The 20,642-nt window shown below is 38.8% G+C and overlaps 1 protein-coding gene across 2 annotated transcripts in view; it reads right to left on the bottom strand.

Annotated features, from left to right (window-relative positions):
- The window catches only part of lrp2 (LDL receptor related protein 2), a 76,499-nt gene that overhangs the window by 7,700 nt on the left and 48,157 nt on the right, over positions 1–20,642 (bottom strand). For both annotated transcript variants that reach the window (XM_015388696.1, XM_015388697.1), the window contains 25 exons: positions 19,744–19,945; positions 19,362–19,657; positions 18,451–19,117; positions 18,151–18,321; positions 17,843–18,066; positions 17,568–17,745; positions 14,981–15,177; positions 14,633–14,878; positions 12,369–12,497; positions 8,791–8,910; positions 7,416–7,532; positions 6,963–7,079; positions 4,757–4,894; positions 4,502–4,624; positions 4,239–4,367; positions 2,715–2,846; positions 2,493–2,624; positions 2,268–2,411; positions 1,948–2,113; positions 1,742–1,870; positions 1,435–1,658; positions 1,178–1,357; positions 617–736; positions 348–438; positions 159–226 (listed from right to left, as the gene is read on the bottom strand). In XM_015388696.1, coding sequence (XP_015244182.1) covers positions 159–226; positions 348–438; positions 617–736; positions 1,178–1,357; positions 1,435–1,658; positions 1,742–1,870; positions 1,948–2,113; positions 2,268–2,411; positions 2,493–2,624; positions 2,715–2,846; positions 4,239–4,367; positions 4,502–4,624; positions 4,757–4,894; positions 6,963–7,079; positions 7,416–7,532; positions 8,791–8,910; positions 12,369–12,497; positions 14,633–14,878; positions 14,981–15,177; positions 17,568–17,745; positions 17,843–18,066; positions 18,151–18,321; positions 18,451–19,117; positions 19,362–19,657; positions 19,744–19,945 — 4,440 coding nt within the window. The remainder of the gene's footprint in view (positions 1–158; positions 227–347; positions 439–616; positions 737–1,177; positions 1,358–1,434; positions 1,659–1,741; positions 1,871–1,947; positions 2,114–2,267; positions 2,412–2,492; positions 2,625–2,714; positions 2,847–4,238; positions 4,368–4,501; positions 4,625–4,756; positions 4,895–6,962; positions 7,080–7,415; positions 7,533–8,790; positions 8,911–12,368; positions 12,498–14,632; positions 14,879–14,980; positions 15,178–17,567; positions 17,746–17,842; positions 18,067–18,150; positions 18,322–18,450; positions 19,118–19,361; positions 19,658–19,743; positions 19,946–20,642) is intronic.

The raw sequence follows: 20,642 nt of genomic DNA, 5'->3' as shown, positions 1-20,642 counted from the left end.
GAGAACCGGTATTTATTTCCATGTAGTCTTGGCCATAATGATAGTATTAGTATTGGAAATTGATATCGTTACAGATCACTTCATATCGTGTCTCTATATTTTTGTATGGCCACATTTGCAATATAAAAAAAGGGTTATATGAAACTTTAATATTGTACCTGTACCAGCTGGAGCACCTCTAGACTTCCCCATCTCACAGTAGCTACCAGTGTAGCCATATGGACATCTAAAAAGTCAAGATGATTAAATTCAATAATGTAACATAGTGCAATGGTAAAGTTTCTTTGCATATTCAAATATAACAACATTCCAGACGCCCTAAAAATGTCTCCTACAGCTACACTCACTTGCACTTTGGCAGACCCCCTTCATCGGTGTAGCAGGTTCCACCATTCATGCATCTGCATGCAAGAGGCATGGCAACAGGAGCCTCAATGGCTGTAGAAGCAAAAGCCGAGCATACAGAGGATGAACACCAGCACAGTGAAAACACAACAAACATGAGCAGCCATGCGGTACATTGGGAGAAAAAGGTGCATGAATGCAAAATAAGATGCCACATCAATGCAAACACAAGGCAGCGGATGGAAGGAGCGATCCGGCCACTGTCATTTACCTGCATCACACTCTGTTGATTCAGCATTTAGCGGAGGGGAGCCTTGTGGACAGGCGCAGGTGTACCCTCCAGGCCGGAGGAGGCAGAGGTGACTGCAGACATTCTTACATGGGTTGGACACTAACAAGGACAGAGCATGCATAATCCGTTTTCAAAACACTGTTCTACATCAGTACATTTGATTATTTATTCGGCTAAACATCAAACATTAGTTAGAGTTAAAATATGTTTGATTCAATGTTAACTTTATAAGGGGACCAGGCATTTGCATATTCTCTAAACGCTTAGACTAGAGCATCTCATTCAACTGTGGTATGTAATCTACAGGCATATTTAGACATCTTGAGGCTAAATTTTCTTTTTTTTATATGTTTTTTTTTTATTGTTTGATCCTATAATGTAATCGTAAATGCTGGTTTTTACTTGCTGTATGCAGAAAATCATCATAGTTAAAAAAAAAGGGCTTGGTCTGTATAATTAAAGTTTTTTTACTCAGTAAAATAATATAACAGTGGTGATGTCACCAGCCCTCTATTAGTACAGTAAGGAGTTTATTCAGACCTGACTGATTGTGCCGATGCTCCTGGTAAATACGGACTTGTGTCAACCAGGGGTTGATTGTGAGGACTTTAACTTTATTTCCTTGCCCAAATTTGTTTGTCTTCCACACCTCTCCTTTCTCTTTAGTTGTCCAGTACACGTGTCCTTCAAAGACATCCAGACTGTAGGGATTTCCAATATCTAAAGAAAATCATCTATTAGGATCAGGGTTTTCCATTATACTCGCTAAAAAATAGAATAAGTTTCACGTTTCTGACCTCCTGATATGACAATCTTCCTGTCTGTGCCATCGGGCTTCATGGACTCAATGATATTTTCTTTGGAGTCACACCAGTAGATTCTGTGTCCATTAATATAGTCCAGTGCCAGCCCAGTAGGCCATCCTAGGTCTTCCTCCTTCACCAGGACCTCTCTGTGTTGCCCGTCCATCCATGCTGCCTCAATTTTGGGATTCTTCCCCCAGTCAGTCCAGTACATCATCCTGCTCAGAGATAGTTACTGTATATAACAATCAATTTCTGCAAACATGATGGAAACACAGGCTTTTAATGCAACACTTCCTACCCTAATGATGGGTTGACAACGATAGCTGCCGGCTGGTCAAGCTCGGTATAGATCAGCCACTTCCTGTATCGCCCATCCAGTTTAGCCACTTCAATTCTGTTGGTTCCTGAATCTGTCCAGTAAATATGTCTGTGGAGAGTGGCTTTAAATGTGATGACCTGCACCAGCTGTTTCCAGAATAAAATGTGATAATTATGTTTACTTACCTGCCAACCCAGTCTACGGCGATGCCCTCAGGTTTGGCAAGATAACGCAGGTTCAAGTCCACTTCTTTCACTGGGTTGTTCCCATAATCATTGAATGTGGTCATGTAGGCGCGCTTGATGGAGCCGAACTGAGAACCCCGACCGAGAACTGTCCAGTAAACAACACCTACAGACCACAAGGGAAATGTTTCTCTACCTGGTGACCTTTGTATTTAAAAGCAGAGCCATCCAACTCCAGTTCTGCATGCATGTCCAGGCTGAACACCAGCGACACACAAGGACTGATGTTGAAGACGCCTACTGTAAAGGAATAGACTTACTGAGGCCTTCTCCCTCTGGATCCCACTGGTAGTCCAAGGCATGAATGTGCTCGGCATTGTCCACATAATCCGAATACTGCTCAGAGGACAGATTAAAACGTCGAATACGGATATTGTCTGGCAAGAGTAGCACCGGAGGATTTCCTACACAGAAATTGAATTTTAATAAATTATTTATAATCTAAAAAAAAAAAAGGAAAACATTTTTTTTTGCCAAACTTTTACCTTGAGCAGCGCATTCAGTCCCATGTGGCTCACCAAAAGACAGAAAGCCTTCAGCACAGAAACATTCATAGCTGCCTTTTGTGTTTTTGCACTCCTGAGGACACGTTCCAAACACCTCACACTCATTCACATCTGCTCGCCCAGAAAGGAGGAGATAACAAGCATTTAAAACTGTGCCAGTTTAACAGAAATCTACTGAGTGAAGGGGAGCGGGTTACTCACCTTCACAGGTATGTTTCTCTGTGGCCTTGGGCCTGTAACCGGGTCTGCACGAGCAAAGGAAGCCTCCTTCTGTCAGGTCGGTGCAGTTGTGTTCACACATGTTTGCACTACATGTATGTTCATGACCTGCATCTGAAACCAGTGCACCCAGTGATAAATATGGAGAAAATTTAGAGGCAACAAAATAATCTGGATTAACTATGGAGTCAGAAACATAGAGATCTTTATTTTCTAGTTTCATACAGAACAGAGTTTTATTTTTTATGTCCTGGTGCCTGTGTAGCTACAATACAATGTAAGATAAAAAACAATAGAGTTAATTAATAATTTGTTTGGAGAAAAGAATGAAGGATTAGCTGACTTATAACTAACATTGTACTCTCTAGCTTGATAATTTGGTTTACCTACGTTGAAAATGAATTTACTTCAACCTTTCAGTTCTAAAATTGCCTATAATATATGATTTCCTTGGCAAATATCAAATAAATGCCTTATTATTTGAAATCTTACTGTCAGGGTTCTGCTCTCTGTAGTTGTTTTCTGTCTGTTTGGTATTTCTTTAGTTACTCTCTGTTGCCCCCTTGTGCCTGTTCCTTCCCCTTGGCTCCCTTCTAGTTGTCCTTATTCACACCTGCTTCATATCAGCTCATTAGCCCATCCTTTTTTCCGTTCCCCATATATACACCACCTCTGCAGTTCCTGTTTGCTGTTTTTTTGTTGTTTTGTTGCTCCCTATGTGTATTTTCCCTGAAATTTACAGGATTTTGTTTGGTTTTTCGTATTTTTCTAGATTTTTGCCTCAGTTGCCTGTTAGTCCTTAATTAAATCACCTAAACTCATCTCTGCATTTGGGTCCTCAAAGCCTCTACCCAACCTGACATATCTAAATTTAAAAAATCAAATCAAAAATCAACATCAAATAAAGACTATTTGTAGTAATTGGGCTAAAAACTCTAATAGTGAGCACTAATCCGATCACTACAAAACATATAAACTAAACTGCAATCAATAGGCCATAGGTTTGATAACAGCCTGTGATAAATAACATCATCCTCTGTAAAAACAAAGTAACACTGAAAGATTACAAATGCTTAAATAATCTGAAAATTATCTTGATGTATATAGAGAAGATAGATTTTGATGAGATAAGACAATAATGAATTAATTTCACAGGAGCTAATCCTTGTTTTTCATGGGAATATCCAAGATGTTCACAGTAAAATTGTCAATTTAGCAAACTAAATTCTGTTTACCACAAAGTGAAGATATGTAAGTTGTTCACATATTCTAGTTTAAATATGGTCAATATGTTCTTTTTTAGGTTTAATCATTTTGAATAATGTAATTTAAATAAAAAAAAATATTTGTCCAATTAAAATAACATTGAAAAGTTCAACTAATTCTGTAAAAGGAAATGCTACAGTTGATTTTTAGTGCAGCAATATTAGAAATCTGCTATATTAGGTGCAGTTGACATTAATAAGATATTATTTTTGTTTTATGGTATTTTTTATATTGACTTACGGCAGCCAAGCTCATCTGATTCGTCTCCACAGTCGTCATAATCATCACATGCGTACTGTATGGGGATGCACTGTCCATTACTGCATTTATACTCCCCATCTGCACAAGGTCCATGTGTGGGTTTTTGACCTGCATGGAGCCAATGGGTAAACAGTGACACGGATGCTATCATATGTAAATAAAAACACTGGAATAGTGAGGCTTAAAAGCAAACAAGTTATTAGGTCAGCCATCATATTTGTAACTGAGGGAATCGTACTCACAGTTTTCTGGTCTTTCATCAGAACCATCACCACAGTCATCAATAGAGTTACACAGCTCAGGGCTGTAAATGCAGCGGTTGTTATCACACCGGAAACGGAATGGAGCCTCACAATCGATGTCCACTATGAAAAAACAGAACCATTACACCTAAAATTAAGGTGTCAGTTCAAAATAAATATAAATGATTCATGGGATGTTTATCTAATCGCAGCAAAAAGCAAAACTGCTGTTTTTTTTTGTTTTTTTTTATTTACAGCAGAGATGCAGCTCCTCGTCAGAGTTGTCTCCACAGTCATTATCTCCATCGCATTTCCATTGGGGCTGGACACAGATGTGGTTCCTGCATTCAAACAGGAACGGTGGGCAGTATGTGCCGTTGGGAAAGCGGGTCGCTGGAGGAAAGAACACTTCTGTCAAACCCCTTTAGCACCAGAATATCAGCTATGACATGTCTTTTTATCTTAGGAATTCAATTTCTTAGATAGATGTAATATTGAGTTTTGTCCTTGTTTGTCCTAACTGGTCCAACTGAGAAATGTTAACACCTAGACCTTTCAAACCTAGACTGCAATAATCTAAACCAGGAGGAGAATCTTTCAAATCCACTTTGTGATTTCTAAATCTTTTTTTTTCCGTTTTTATTTATGGAAACACTTTATTTACATTTTTACTGGAAGTTCTACGTGGCTATTTTAAGTTCCTGTCCATATTTTACATTTCTTCAACTTTTCAACCCTTTAAAGGTATTGTGGAGGATTTTCGCAAATTTTTTAAAAGACCCGCCCTGTCCACTTTTTTAAAAATGCACGTGTAAGAGCATGCACAAGCCCATTTCTCCTTGTGCACGCTCTATTTAAAAGTTGCTGTTCTCATAGCTCATACAAGCTTAATCCCTCAATCACTATATAGAATGGGGACTGTATAGTGGAATTTATTGTGAACTAATTTTTCACTGGACTTGGTTTCCAAGTTTGGAGATGTTTCGCTTCCCCTCCAGGAAGCTTTCTCAATTTAAATGAGAAAGCTCATAATATTTCAACAAACAATTTCACACTTGGCTCCGAATTCCTCAACATTTCAGTCACTATCCTTCAGCCTAGATTTTTTCTTTAACCAAATAAGATTTCAGTTTCTCCATATTCATTTTTCTGCTGTTGCAGCTAATCTATTAGATCTCAGCAGGTTTCATATAGTCAACTTTGGCTAGATTCCTCCATCTTTCAGGGCAGGTATTTAGCTTTTTCTGTTTCTCACTAATTCGTGACATATCAGCCATGTTTCTGTTGGTGACTTCAGCTTGCTTCTGCTACTCCTCAGGAAAGAAATTATGCATTCCTATTTTATACTATTTCATACAATTTTAGCCATAGTTTCTTCAATTTCACTTTGTTTCTGCCATTTTTTAACTTACAATTTAGCGTACAGCATTTGGAGCGTGTTGCAGTGCAGTGCAACTTTTTCTAGTTATTATTCAACTGTTCTTGTTTTTCCAGTTGAGTTCTTCTTCAATCTCCTGGCTGTTTAACCATTTTTCAGACCATCTACATATATGCTTGTTTGAGTATTAGTGTTTGCACAGTTTGTTCGAAATGTAAAAATGCTTTCGTTTTCATTAGCCTTTGACAAGTCACACAATTTTTTTTGTACAACCAAAATACTACAGAAACAGTTGCGTCTTTCTTATCTTACAGTAACAGACTTCGTACTTTGTATTTAATTGGGATTTTACCTGAGAATTCAACACAAAAAGTATTTTTTAATTGAAAATTGCCCATTAATCTTGCAAGAAGGTCATAAAATATTTTTTTGCAGTTTTGCACAAGCTGACTAGGGTAAAATAAATAGTGTGGAAAAAATATTTTGGTTACATAAGACCAAAGTTTAACTATTTGCCGAAAGATAAATAGCTGAAGGTGTAAAATAAACTACATCCCTAAAAACACCATCCACATAATAAAGCATGATGGTATTGAAGCATTATTCTCGTGCAATGCTTTTCTTTGGCAGAGACATGGAAGTTTGACAGGGATGAAGGCAGACCAAGTAAAGCAAAGGATGAGGTTCACCTTTATAGAGCATAAAACCCCTGAAAACACAGCTGAAGTTACAATGAACTGGTTTAGAGGAAAGTATATCATGTTTTAGAATGGGCCTTTTAAAGTTTTCCCTTAAATCCAGTTAATAATACTTGGAGAGAAGTCCACAGATCCAACTGACTGGCTTGGCCTGTTTTGCCTTGAGCTACAGTAGAGGTGTTTCTGTTTGTGTTGCCCTGGGGTAACTGAATACAGCTGCACCCCACTACTTCAGAATGCAATGATGCTCCACTTCTGTTGGTCCATCAAATAAATCAGGACGTAGTTATGTCATGCAAGATGTGAGAAAGTGGTGTAAAAATGTTGACAATGTATTGATCAGCTCTGCACCAATAAAAAGGCAGAATAACAGCATGGCACTCACGGCATGACGTCTCATCGGTGTAGTCCAGACAGTCGGCATTGCCATCACATTTGAAACGTTCAGCTATACAGTGTCCACTCGCACACTGGAAGTAGCCAGGAAGACACGACCGCAGCTCTGCTTAACAAAAAAAAAAAAGCGGTTAAGATAACATGTAGGTGTATAATTGCTTCCAAGACAACAACCATTCTTTTTTTTTTCCTAATTTATTTTATTCCACAGTTAGTGTAACTTATAATTTGATGTTTTACACCAGTTTTCTGCCCTGTGGAACGTGCACACTGTTGCCCTGCATTGCAACAGGCTGCATAATCTCCTCCTCAATAAGCATCCATTGGTGGTCCAGTTCGTCTGGCCTTCAGAATCCAGGTTTTGAGGCTTCTTTGTCTAGCGATGCCCTTCGTTACTCACAAACAGCCAGATCCAGAACCAAAACAAAGAGCCTCCACTTACCGCAGTCCCTTTCATCCGAGTTGTCCTCGCAGTCGTTGTCATGGTCACAGACCCAACGGTTGGGAACGCATCGTAGGTTGTCACAGCGATACTCACTCTCGGTGCATGAGCGGGGCGCTGGGGGAAAACAAAGAGTTAAAATCATGCCTTCACAAAATGTGGTTTACTTTACAGAAATCTGCAAAAAAATAAAAAATAAAAATTAGACTTTTCTCATGAGCTTTATCGTCAAATTTAAACCAATAAATTAAAAACAATTATTATGGCCTTTTTTATTTTGATGCTAAGTAAATAGAAGAGGCCTTTTAAGAAACTTAAGGTCCATCATTATTGTTTGAAAAGCAGCAATACACTCATTAGCTGGGAGGTTTGAAGTCTTCAGGGCAAAGGGTAACAGACTCCTTCATTCCCTCCTTTTTACAAACTGAGGACATCCTGTTTTTACAGGTGCTGATAAGACTTCCTCTTACACTACTAAACCCTGAAGTCAAAAACTTCCCCAAATACTGGATTATATAACTGCAAAACTGTAATTTGCGCACATTAGCCTTTATCATTTATACAATTCCTGTACTAGAATAAGCTGTAGCTGAACCTTTTTCAGTTATTTTATGGAAGAGTTAGTGCAAATATTCAAACATTCTTTATGATGATTCATCAACTCGCTCCCCCCCAAAAAAGAAAGAAAGAAATACAATAACAGCTGGCTGCAGGTTTGTAAAAAATGTACTCCATTTTCACTAGAGGGGAGTGGTGGCCTAGTGGTTAGTGCATATAGCTTTGAATCCTGAGGTTGTGAGCTCAAAACCAACTCCTCCACACTGCTGCTCTGGCTCTCTAAGCCCTTAACACCCGATTGCGCCCCGTGATGCTCAAGTGATGGTTTAAATGCAGAGGTACATTTTTCCAATGTCAGATTAGTAATTTGTTTATTTCTTTTTCCTCAGCTGTTAAACTCTATAAAAATTAGAAAATCTGGACTATATAAATACTGTTTCTATCTGCAGTGTGTAATGTCAGAAAACTGGCCTAAAACATTGGCTGAAAGAAGAAGCTCAATAACAGCATCTCCTGTAAAAAAGAAAATAAAAAAAGATATAAAATGTATTTATTTGTATTTTTGTACCAGTTTTATGCTTATATAAAATATCAGTATGGTAAAATAAATAAGAGTGAGAAAAAAAACATTTTTCAACCACTATTACCTTTTTTAATCCATTTCATGACTAAGAAAATAGATTGAATTTAATCTAATTCTTTTCTAGACTTTTCAAGACTCTACATACCTGTATAATAGGTCCTTACATAAACCATCAGATATCCTTATATGCTGTTAGGTTTGTGTGTTTGTCTAAATACAGTCAGCATCACTCACTGCAGCTGCGCTCATCTGAGTTATCACCGCAGTCGTCATCCCCATCACACCTCCATCTCAGTGGGATGCAGCGGTGATTGTCGCAGCGGAAATCCCCGGTAGGATGACAGGTCACCTCCTCTGAAAGAAGAGAAGAGGGATTTTTAGAGCTCTTTAGATTTCCATATTCAAACGTTAACAAAAACATTTAAGTGATCTTAAAATCTTTAGAATTTATTTTATTTTTTTTTTATAATGAGCAGTGCTCCATATTCAAATACTTAATATAAGAAAACTACCAAATACATGCCTACTGCTGCATGTTCATGCAGTTACCTCATGGGGGAGCTCCACACCCCTCGTTATTGTTCACTTCAACATCTATAAAGACATGCTCTATCTTTCCTCAGTTGAACAATAAACAGCAATGAAACTTTATCCAGTAATGTAAGTCAAACACTGAAGGAACAACACTTTGTAAAAATAACTACACCTAAATAAGGGGACTTTGACCAAGCATCAATATGTGACGAGTGAGAATGTGTTGGTTCAACATATCTATTTAAGAATTGGTATTGTATTAAAATGCTTCATATCTTAATATTAATCAAATAAGTTTAAACAACATGTTCATTTTTTTCTTTAATCGTTGATGATTTCTTTGAAGACTTATTTCGAGCCTATAAACACAACTTTTTTCAGAGGAATGTTTTGTTGTCGTTTTAAGCATTTTAACCCCAACCTTTGAATCATTCAGGCAAAAAAGGGTTCCTAGACCTGAGAAATGAGATGAAACTCAGTGGTATGTTGACAAGAAACAGACACAAATCACCAAAGAAACGATTCTATAATCTGGATCTTAAAGCACTCTGCTCCCTGCAGACTCTCACAAAGATAAAAGATGTGATTTTATCCTTTGAATATGCAGCGTGACAAGAGGAAGGTGGTCCAAAGTTTTACAAAAGTTATGAATCAAAGAAGACAAAAACTTCTTTAATGAGATTGTATCTCATTTAGATGCAGAGAGTATTAATCCTGCTGCTGCACCCTGTGGCTTAGCTGGCTGAAAGAAGCTGATCCGGTTTATCATTAGATACAAGAAAATTATTTAAAGTGTTTTGGAAATACATCAACAGTCATGGTTGGGAAACTGATCTGCTATTTTTATTCCTATGTTATTATAGACAAGAACCTAAGAAACAATGAAAAATAATACTGCTACAGAACTTACAAGGTTTTTTTTTCTACACTTTTTTGATTAAGTCTATGTATCAAAATAAAATAAAAATTTCTACAATATTTTTACCAGTGAAACTTTAAACTTGTTGAACAAAAAATAACAGCAGCAGGGGACATTGTGGCTTTTCAGTTTTAAATCTAAAGAACCAGGCTAAATGTCCAGCTAAGTTAAATCTAACTTCTTTATTTTTTTCAGCTCTAATATATGACTCCAATCCTTTTGCACCAAAACGCTGCCGAACATTAACACTTTCAAACTTATAGTATAGGGAAGAGGTCATGCTAATCCGGACCCAAACTGATGGAAAACATTTATAAATTACTGCATGTTGTCCGACGACAGTGTCTAACTTCACTTGCGCCGCTTCTCCTGCCAATATGGTAAAGCCCTGCGGAGCATCCGGCACCAGGCTGCACATGATACAAATATTAGCCAATGAGCTTTTGTCAGTCTGGGTTGCTGCTGCTGCTACTTTTAGACACAGCAGGCAAACCTGTGGCAAGCCGGGCGATGGGAAAGAAGGAGAAGATTATGAGAAAAAGAGAGCAGAGAAAGTGTGGACTGCTGGAAGAACTGCGGTGAACTGGTGAAATAAAAGTGAAAAGACGTGCTCAAAGATGACCCTGCACATTTTGAGTAAGTTTGGCTTAACCTACTGCTGTGAAGCAGGATTCTCCACCATGAACAGAATCAAAAATAAGTATGGATCCAGGCTCACGAATGAGCACCTTGATATGTGCTTTAGAATGGCTTTGTCTCCATTCAAACCCAGGTTTAAAGCCTTGCAGGGCGGCCTAAACAAAAACAAACGGTTAGTACCAAACTGAAAGATTGTTCTTCTCTACTTCAAAAAACACTTCAGATTTTCCAGATTTAAAATGGAAAAAAATCTCAATTTCTATTTCTTATATATATTTTATTTAAAAAGTCAATGTATAACATGGTTGCATAAACATCTTATTTTATTTTAAATGTTAAATGCCGTTTAAAAAAAGAACAGAAACAAAAAACTGAAATGTTAGAACTGTAAATATACAGTCATATGTTTATATTACTGTTTTCAAGGCTGCACTTAAAAAAATGAAATTTTCTAGAGAGCTGTTTTTTAATTACATTTATTTTTGTTTACTCTTGTGTATAGAAAATGACAAAATAAATCTGTCTAAGTTCAAAATAAAGGATAATAATGAAAAATGTCTCCGGACCTTTACTGGACGTTACTATACAGACACATTTAAAGACACTTTAACAAACTACTGAAATTAGAAGTGTCAAGAATAATTTTAAAAACAAATAAACTGTCGGATTTAAAGAAAAATAACCTTATAGGTGTTCATATACTTTTTGTAAACGTGTACCAAATACAAACAAGAAAACCCTTAAAACTCAAAGAAAAGCAATGATAAGACTTTAGACCAAGTCATTTTGCAATTGGAAAACTGGGGCTCAGTTATTTCAGTCTCAACTGAACTATATTTCCTACACTAGCACTAGCCAAAAAAAAAGTTTTTTTTTTAATGTAATTTCAAATTACGTTAAAAAAAAAGCTAATCTTTAAGGAACAAGCTTTCAAAGCTGACACATTTCAGTGATGAAAATACCCAGGCTAGCACCGTCAACTAAAGTGTGGGTCAGAAATGAAAGAAAGCTGATGTTTTAATTAAAACTCAAAGGTCTAAAAGGGAGGAGGGCAGACTGCCACAGACAGATGTGTGAGCTCTATTCATGCCAGTACAGCGTACGTCTGAGGCGGATAAGACTGACGGAGATGAGAACCACAGAAGGCAGAGGAGTGAAACAGAGCTGGTCTGAGCTGTCTCTACCACACACTGCCGGGGGGGTAAAAGATAGCGTGGTGTTCAGGAGTCCTGCCCTTATAGCCCTCCACCTGGCCCATCCTCTGCATTCTTACAGGAAGATTAGCACAGATATCCCCTCCTGTGCAGGCATGGCACTAATGGAGTGAGGGTCTGTGATAAGAGACGGGAGGGCGGCAGCAGAGTGTATTTGGATCGCAGCGAGTACAAAGAGACATATATGAACCCTGCCCCCACGCAAGGACAGAGCACACATACACACATATATGTTGTCTCACACCAATAGACAGCTCATAAATCTGCACTGCTTCCAGGGAGAGATAAATTATGGGGGAGGAAGAGTGATGAGACGATCTCCATCAGCGCCCCCCCTTCACCACAGTTACACAGGAGGCTGAAGGCTTTTCTAATTGCTTTTATTCACTCCAAAAGAATTTTCTGTAGTAATCTAAGATTGATAAAACGAGAACAAATACAACATGGAAACTAAGGAGCCCATGAAGAGTCTACGTTGTATTAGAAAGGATGTGAACAAGACTTACCGCAGCCCTGCTCGTCGCTGTTGTCTCTGCAGTCGTTGTGGCCGTTGCAGACGGACCACAGCGGCACACACCGGTAGTTGGTTGTGCAGTCAAATTCTGTGTGGTTATCACATCGATAGGCTGGACCCACTGTGGAAAACGCATAAAAGCACATTTATAGAAATGCCCAGCACAAACAAAGGCCCAACAGTTCCCTGTTTAAATCGAGTGAGCAGAGATGCACTCCCTTTTTATATCTGTACTGTAGGTGAAACTCATATTTTGTAGGTCAGAATATCGTGTGAGGTAAACATGCAGAGTCTTCCAGAGGTACTCATACCCTTAGTTCCAATCAAGAAATCAACAGTTTTTATTATTGGGATTCGAGATCATATGATGTTTATAATACATCATAGTCCAGAGAGTAGATGCCTATTGCGATGATGGACAAAAACACAAGGCCTGCCCCATGTTTAAAAAACGTGCCCCATGTTTAAAAAACGAAAGTGTGACAAACATCACCCCAAGCAACATAGAGGAATCAAAAAACATGTAAGATGATGCTCTAGGGTTAAACTGTAATGTTTTAGCTCAACGGCAAAATATGTTCTGTGGAAGTAAACTAACCACTTATCACCATGAACTCAACATTCCTACTGTGAAACCTTGTGTTGGCAGCATCATGCTGCGAGGGTATGCTTCATCAGCAGGAACAAGGAAATTAGTTATGGAAAATGGGAACGTAAATGGAGCTAAATACAAGTTGCTCCTTGAGGAAACTCCAGAAACATGCAGCCAGAGCTGCAATCGAATGTTCTTGATCAGGTTTCTGTAACATTTGCATCCATAGAAGCATGGAGCTTTTGAGGCCCTGCATTGTAACATCTTGGTATCAAAAATTAAATAGACCTCACCAGTATTTTCAACTATGAAGCTAACTATATTGAATGTTTAATCAGTTTTGGTATATTGTAATGAAATCTATTCATAGAATTTTCACAACAGGGTTATAAACCAGAAGGCGGACCCTAAACTAAACCAGACACTGAGGATGGTTTAAAATTATTATTTGTGAGTCAGAATCAGTGAGAATCAGTGAGAATGGAGGGAAACAGGAAACCTGTGAAATAGCAAACAAGAAAATAAAAAAAGACCAGGATTAAGAGCATATTCCAGATTTTGTGCCTCTTCAGGATTCAGTTTCTCATTAACCTGCACACTTCTTCAGAGGGAAACAAGGAAACAGCAGGAAAGGCTAATAACGTCACAACCGGTGAAAGGAAAAGGCGTCCTGAGCAAGTGTGATTCGATACCCACGTGTTCAACAAAAGTTCCAGAGTTCCCTCAGAATTAAATTGCATTATCAGGGAGTAAAGCAAGAGGCAGGCAGGCAGACATTGCACATGAGGAGGAATGGATCAGATTACTTATCTCTGAGTTTTGGGCACTCAGCAGATAAGGACAAGTATAAAAATCCAGGGCACAGAAATATGCTCTTAAATGGATCGATAATAGACAAGGAAGCTGGTTGATTATCCACAGGCAGAAGCTTTTGATTGTCAGACAGAAAACAGAAAATTAACGGGCTCATATGTAAGGAAAATCACACAGAATAGGGGAAGACCAACACGAAATCTAACTAACGGAATGATACTAATGTAATGAGGATCTGCTTTTGTTATGCTGCAAACTGTCAGCTTTTTCATTCAATTTTCCCTAATTATAAAAATTGTCCATAAAAAAAGCATTATTTGCTGTTACTCTTAAGTGCTTTGCTTTGTACCAAGAAAGTCCAGGGTGGATTTTTATACTCTCCCTATACGTGTGTGGATTCTCTGTGTATTGCAATGTCCTCACAGAATAAAAACATATATATTATGTAGGTCTTAGTGTTTTAATAATGGTTGCTTATCAATCAGCATTTTTGCATTTGAGGGGCTCTGTCTAAATCCTGACATATCCAATTAAAAATAAGCAGCAATACTAAAATACAGATTTAGCCAATCCGACTAAGTTTGAGCTAAAAGGTAAAGAAGAATAGGCAAACATTGAATTCTACTAATGTGCAAAGCTGGTGGGAAAATAACCCAAAAGCATTGTTAGAATCATTGGCACAGAAGGGTGGAAAACAAATAGATGCCCCACATTTCTGAATTGTTCTTGTCCAATATTTTGAAAAGCATATTTTTATAATGATGCCGTACATTGTGCTGCATAAAATGCATAAAATTCTAATAAAATCCTTATGTGAAAAAAAGAAAGATGAATGTAGGTAAGTTGCTTACTGCACTCCTCCAGTGGCTCGTCTGAATTGTCACCGCAATCATCATCAACATCGCATTTCCAGTTCTGTGGGATGCAGCGGCCGTTGCGGCACTTGAACTGCCCTGGGCGACACGTCCTGGTGGAGCAGTGGACAGGGTCCTCGTCAGACTGATCACCGCAGTCATCTTCACCATCGCACTGCCAAGACTCAGGAATGCAGCGCTTATTCGCACACTGCCACTGATGGCTTTCACACTGATGGGTAGCTGAGAGGAAGGCAGTCAAATAAGAAGAAGATGAAAAATAAACAAGAATAAGTTGAGTACAAAAGGGATATACTTATCTACGTAACCAGTTAAACCACCTACCACAAAGCACAGCATCTTCATCAGAACCATCAGGACAGTCCTGGTGGCTGTTACAGAGAAAGTGTGAACTGGTACAGTTTCCATCATTGCATTGAAATTGGCCAAGGCTGCAGTGGCGAATCGGGCAGGTAGAGGGCTCATCAGAGCCATCTCTGCAGTCCCTCTGACCGTCACATTTCCACCAGATAGGGATGCAACTGTTGACACAGAGCGAGACAAACCCATGTTGACCAGAAATTGATAAAAAAAAAAAAAAAAAACTAACAAACTCTTATTAGATTAGATTAGATGATTAGATTCAACTTTATTGTCATTGCACATGTACAGGTACAAGGCAACGAAATGCAGTTTAGGTCTAACCAGAAGTGCAATAGCAGCAAGTGCAGGATAAATAATGGTTTCATAAATATAGGACATGGGTTTCCACTGAATGAGTATAGAGATGAATACCATTATAAATAATGAATATAATATATAGATCACTAGTGTTATGAACTATTTGATTTACTGTAAAACACAAAGCTACAGGGAATATATTTGAAAGGCTAGTTACCGTACTATAAAGTTGATAAACTACTATAAGGTTGTTGAAAAAGTTAATTACATGTCACAGGTGTTGGAAGACTGAGCAGATGTTAGCCATCTCTGTCTCTGAGAAACTATTAGGTTTCCAAAAAATTTTCAGTGAGGCAGCATTTTTTTAACAGGTTAGTGAGCCATTACTGAAACATCTGGAGAACGTTACCTTAAAAAACTTTTAGGAGGGTTGCTAATACACTCTGACTTTGACTCATGTCATAGAGCAATGTCACATGCAGCGCTTTTCCAGGGGAATAACCCATGAACGCTCTTCTTTTAGAAATGCTAGCTGTGCTAACTTCCGTTAAAACTACTATGAGGTGCCTGAGCACATACAGCTGGGCTTTAAAATTGACATTTCCTACAATTAAAGAAAATGAGAAATTCACACAGTTAAATCAAATAACACAAAACTGAAAAAAGTAATAATAAATATAGATTTACTAAATTATAATTTAGTACAGTAAAATACTGATTTAAATTTTTTTATATAAAAAAAAACTGTCCCAGAGAAATTAAAGTAGCTTGCCCATGAACAGTTGCAGATGTCTGACTGAACATTTCCTGAACATTAAAGAAAACACCTGATTTCAGTAATTTCCTCAAACTGATCGATTATAGACAGACACATTAATAAAATATTTAGAATGTATTTATAATTACTTTTGTCACTTTCAATTTCATTTACTGGTAGCTGTTTTTCTTCTGTCTTTAATGAAAGGTTATAGGAACAACTGTATGCCTCCATTACATAATCTATGTTGGGGGATAAAGTCGATCATTGAGGCACAGACCTTGATGATTCTAATCTCATATTTTTTTCTGATCTAATTATGAAAAATAAGTTAGTCAAAAATCTATAAGCACCAAAACATTTTATCCTGTAACACAGAAGAAGGTCACATGTATGACAACCAGCATCACCAAAGAGAAACTGAGTTGGACAAGAGCCACACCGTATGCAGGCTCTGTAAAACCAAACATGGAATCTTTGTAAATCCTTGAATCGTGGTTCCATTCAGAGACAGAAATAAAATGGCTGACCTCACCCTGCACCGGCACGCAGTGGATTATCAAACAAGCATTTTCAAAGCCTTCCCACAACCCCATTCTGGGAAATGATAATTACAAAGTTTGTTGCCAGTTTTACTGTTAAGGATTTACAACCATTGAGAAATAATTAAGAATTAGAGCTTTGGAGCTATGGATCTCTCTTTAAACATTTCTCTGAAACAAGGATGCCCAAAATAGGTAACAAAATCACAAGCAGGTATGATGATAATGCTAGCAGGTGTTAAATTAATGGTATGCTAATACGTATGCTAAATAGCTAATGGTATGAAATCATGCCACCATGATTAGTGTGGTTTTGAAGGTTATGTGCCCCCAAACCGAAGTTCCAAATAAAGGACACACAGGTTATACACATGGATGAGACGTGAAAGGAAGTAGTGGTGAAAAATCAGATAGCTGAGTAGGATCTGTGACGGACGCTGTGTAAGATATTGGATTCAATAAATATGGCCATCAGGTTATTGTCATCTTCTCATTTAACTAAAATGTCTTGGGGTTTTTTGGGTGTTTTTTTATTATTGATGTATGGAAGGGTAGAGTAACAGAAGCAGCATCTGTTGGTGAATGTTTTTGTTACTCATGCAAAATCTCAGGGGTCTTTGACTAAACAGGGCACGAAGGCTACAAAAACATTGTGATCAATCTTCCAATATTCTCCTATATTATAGTTCAGGTCATCAGTTCAGGTCCAATTTGTGTGGTGTTATAACTTATCAAAAAAATAAATAGATAATAAATTTGGATTAGTGCATCTTTAGTAATAAACCTTTCCCCGACCTTCTGTAGAGATAGCTTAACGGCAGTATGAGGAAAGCATGGGTGAGGAGTTTTATTTGAAAAAAATATGTCTAGTGCATCTTAAAAAAACTTTGTGTTTAAACTGTCACAGTTCTCATAAAGAACATAACTGCAGGTTAAAGAAATGGTGACAAACCGTTCATTGTTTGCACATCTGTACTGGGTGCTGGTGCACATTGGCAGGCATCGGGTCACACCTCCTATTTGAACAGCCAGGAAATGGTCAGGGCAGTCACAGGTGTGTTCTCGCCCCCCATGACGGATTAGGCACAGGTGAGAGCAGCCCCCATTGTTCCCGGAACAGGGATTGTTTACTGTTAAAGCAGGAGCCACAGAAAAACAATATCTGTTGACAACAGCTGAGCAAATAAGGACCGGCTACTGATGAGTGCAAAGTGGGTGAAGACTTACCAATCGGCTGCCGGTAAGGATGACATACATGAATGTCGAATGGCCTGTGTGTGGTGTTAACCAGAGATTCTCGTCCAGAGCCATTATACTTGTTGCCTTTCTCCACTGTGCGAGTGTTCCAGTCTGTCCAGTACACCGTGTCTTCAAATACAGTCAGGGCAAAAGGATGCGGCAAGATTCCATCGTAAACTGTGTGTCTGTGCTGTCCGTCCAAGTCGGAGTATCTGAGATAAAAGGAAATGTAAAACTCAACCAGTGTCCGTTTACTGCGAGTAAAAAGAATCTGACCAATTTTCTGATGAACTCACTCAATATAGTTTAGATGAGCATCTGACCAATAGAGTTTGTCATTGGTGTAGTCGATTGTGATGCCATTGGGCCACTCTATCTTCGTGGTGATGATTGCTGCTTTATTGGTTCCATCCATTCCAACACGACCTATAAAGGCTTTGTCCCCCCAATCCGTCCAGTAGACATATCTAGCAGGGTTTAAAAAAAAAAAAGTATTAAAAAACACTTTCACTTATAATTTTAGCAGTTGGTTATTATTATACAGATTATTTTCTTAGGGATGAATGCACATACACTAGAGCACTAGAACTCCTCACCCGTATTTAGGATGCAGAACAATACCCCTGGGGTTTTCAAAGCAGTAGCTGTTATTGCCATCAACGCAATGTTCAGCCAGTTTCTTGACAAAGCGACCATCCAGTTCAGACACTTTAAGGCAATCTAAGAAGCTGTCCACCCAATACAGTTTCCTTCCAATCCAGTCAACTGCAAGTCCCTCTCCATGCAGAAGTCCATTGACCACCACCTCCCGGTTGCTGCCGTTAAAATGCATCCTCTCGATCACCCTGCGGCTCACGTCAATCCAATAGAGGCGTTTGTCAACGCGGTCAAAGTCCAGAGCCACCACGCTGGTCAGACCCTCCAAAATAAGAGAGTAAGCCTGCCCGTCCGTTGAGAGGTTCCTCAGGTAATAGCGGTTGCTGAAGATAAGGTAGGGAGAGATGTTGCTGTTCTGGCGGCAGCTGTGTCCGTCAGGCTCTCTGAGAAATCCCGGAGAACATTTGCACACGTAGGAGCCGAGGATGTTTTCGCAGACCTGACTGCAGACGCTAGGTGTCTCTGCACACTCGTTGACGTCGTCGCATGTTTTGCCGTCAGACATGAGGCGGTAGCCTGGGCGGCAGGTGCAGATGAAGCTGGTGGGTGTATCGGTGCAGTTGTGATCGCAGTGGTGAATTGACGGGTCTGTACACTCGTTGATACCTACAGCCAGAGAAGATGCAAAAAATATATATATATATATTGATACTGCTTCATCGCCTCCTGTCTTGCAGTATTTTTATGTTTTTATACACGAATCAATGGCATTGCTGCAGTGTTCAGTGACCACACAACTGAGAATTAAATGATCATTGATAAAACCTAGAATGTGGTGCCAAATCTTTATTTTATTGTTTTGTAACTCATACAGGGTGAAAATGACTTAAAAATGTCAATTTATACTTACCACATCCTTTTTCGTCGCTGTTGTCAGAGCAGTCATCATTCCGATCACATACTTTGCTCTGGGGAATACAGTGTCCGTTTTCACATCTGAACTCTCCAGGGGGGCAGGTGGGCTCAGGCGTTTGGCAAAGATGCTGCAGCTCATCAGACTCATCCCCACAGTCATTGTCCCCATCACACACAAAGTCGTGGGACACACAGCGACCGTTCTGACATGTGAACTGGTGTGACTGGCAGGGCTGGTAAGTGCAACTCTGCTCATCACTACCGTCTCCACAGTCGTTGCGGCGATCACACCTGATATTTTAAAAAGAAAACGCCAATTGAACTCAGCTTTTACATTATTAAGATAGAGAATAACTGTGCAGTGTTCTAATTCTAACCTGTACGAGCTACGTATGCAGAGGCCATTGCTACATGTGAACTCATTGATGCCACAGGATCTGCGGCTGCAGTTTTGATGCTCATCTAGAGCATCTGCACAGTCTGCATCTCCATCACACACCCAGTCCCGTGGAATACACTTGCGTTGAGGTGGTTGATTATTCACACAAGTGAACTCAGTGCTTGAACATGTGCGATTCGCTAGGAAAAAAAAACATTAAATCAGACATGAGGATTTGCAAGAGGTTGAACAACAGTGGTGACATATTTTGGAAATCCCAACATTCCGAACTGTATCCAAACAGCACAGCCTTGACTGCATTGTTTGAAATGAGTCTCCTGCAGAGGCTCAATCACTGCTAAAGTCCCTAGCTTTAGGCATCTTATTTTTGGAGCAGCTTTATAAGAGCCTTGATCCACCCTGAGCCAGAAAGGCAGAGAAAAGAGACAAGCACAAAGTAACGGGTGAGGCAGGAAAAATCAGGAATGCTGGCTTCTTGGACTGGAGATCTAGTGGAGACTAAGATGTTTGGGACTGGCGACTAGTTTATACCTCAACAACCATAGTTTGAGGTGTGCGAATATGCTGAAAAACATGGTGTCTAGGGAGCACGAGGTGGCAAAGTGAAAAAAAAAATGTTTTGCAAAACAGGAGAGTAAGAATGTGGAAAATGCAAGAAGCTGGAACATAAATAAATAAAAAAACATCTTAAAAACGGCAAATAAGAACTGGAACTGAACCCTGGAAAGGTTCCTGCTGGTGCATCCCTGCACCGTGTTAAAAGTATTTTGATCATTGTAGTTAGTACTTAGCATAAATATGTAATATAGTATTATATGAATAGAGTTATGCTGAACAGATTATTCAGGGAAGGTGTGATATGGAATTGAGGAATTA

This window comes from Cyprinodon variegatus, unplaced genomic scaffold (genome assembly GCF_000732505.1).
Source record: "Cyprinodon variegatus isolate N-32 unplaced genomic scaffold, C_variegatus-1.0 Scaffold432, whole genome shotgun sequence".
NCBI classification, from domain to species: domain Eukaryota; kingdom Metazoa; phylum Chordata; class Actinopteri; order Cyprinodontiformes; family Cyprinodontidae; genus Cyprinodon; species Cyprinodon variegatus.
This window is presented reverse-complemented; position numbering and strand designations above follow the sequence as displayed.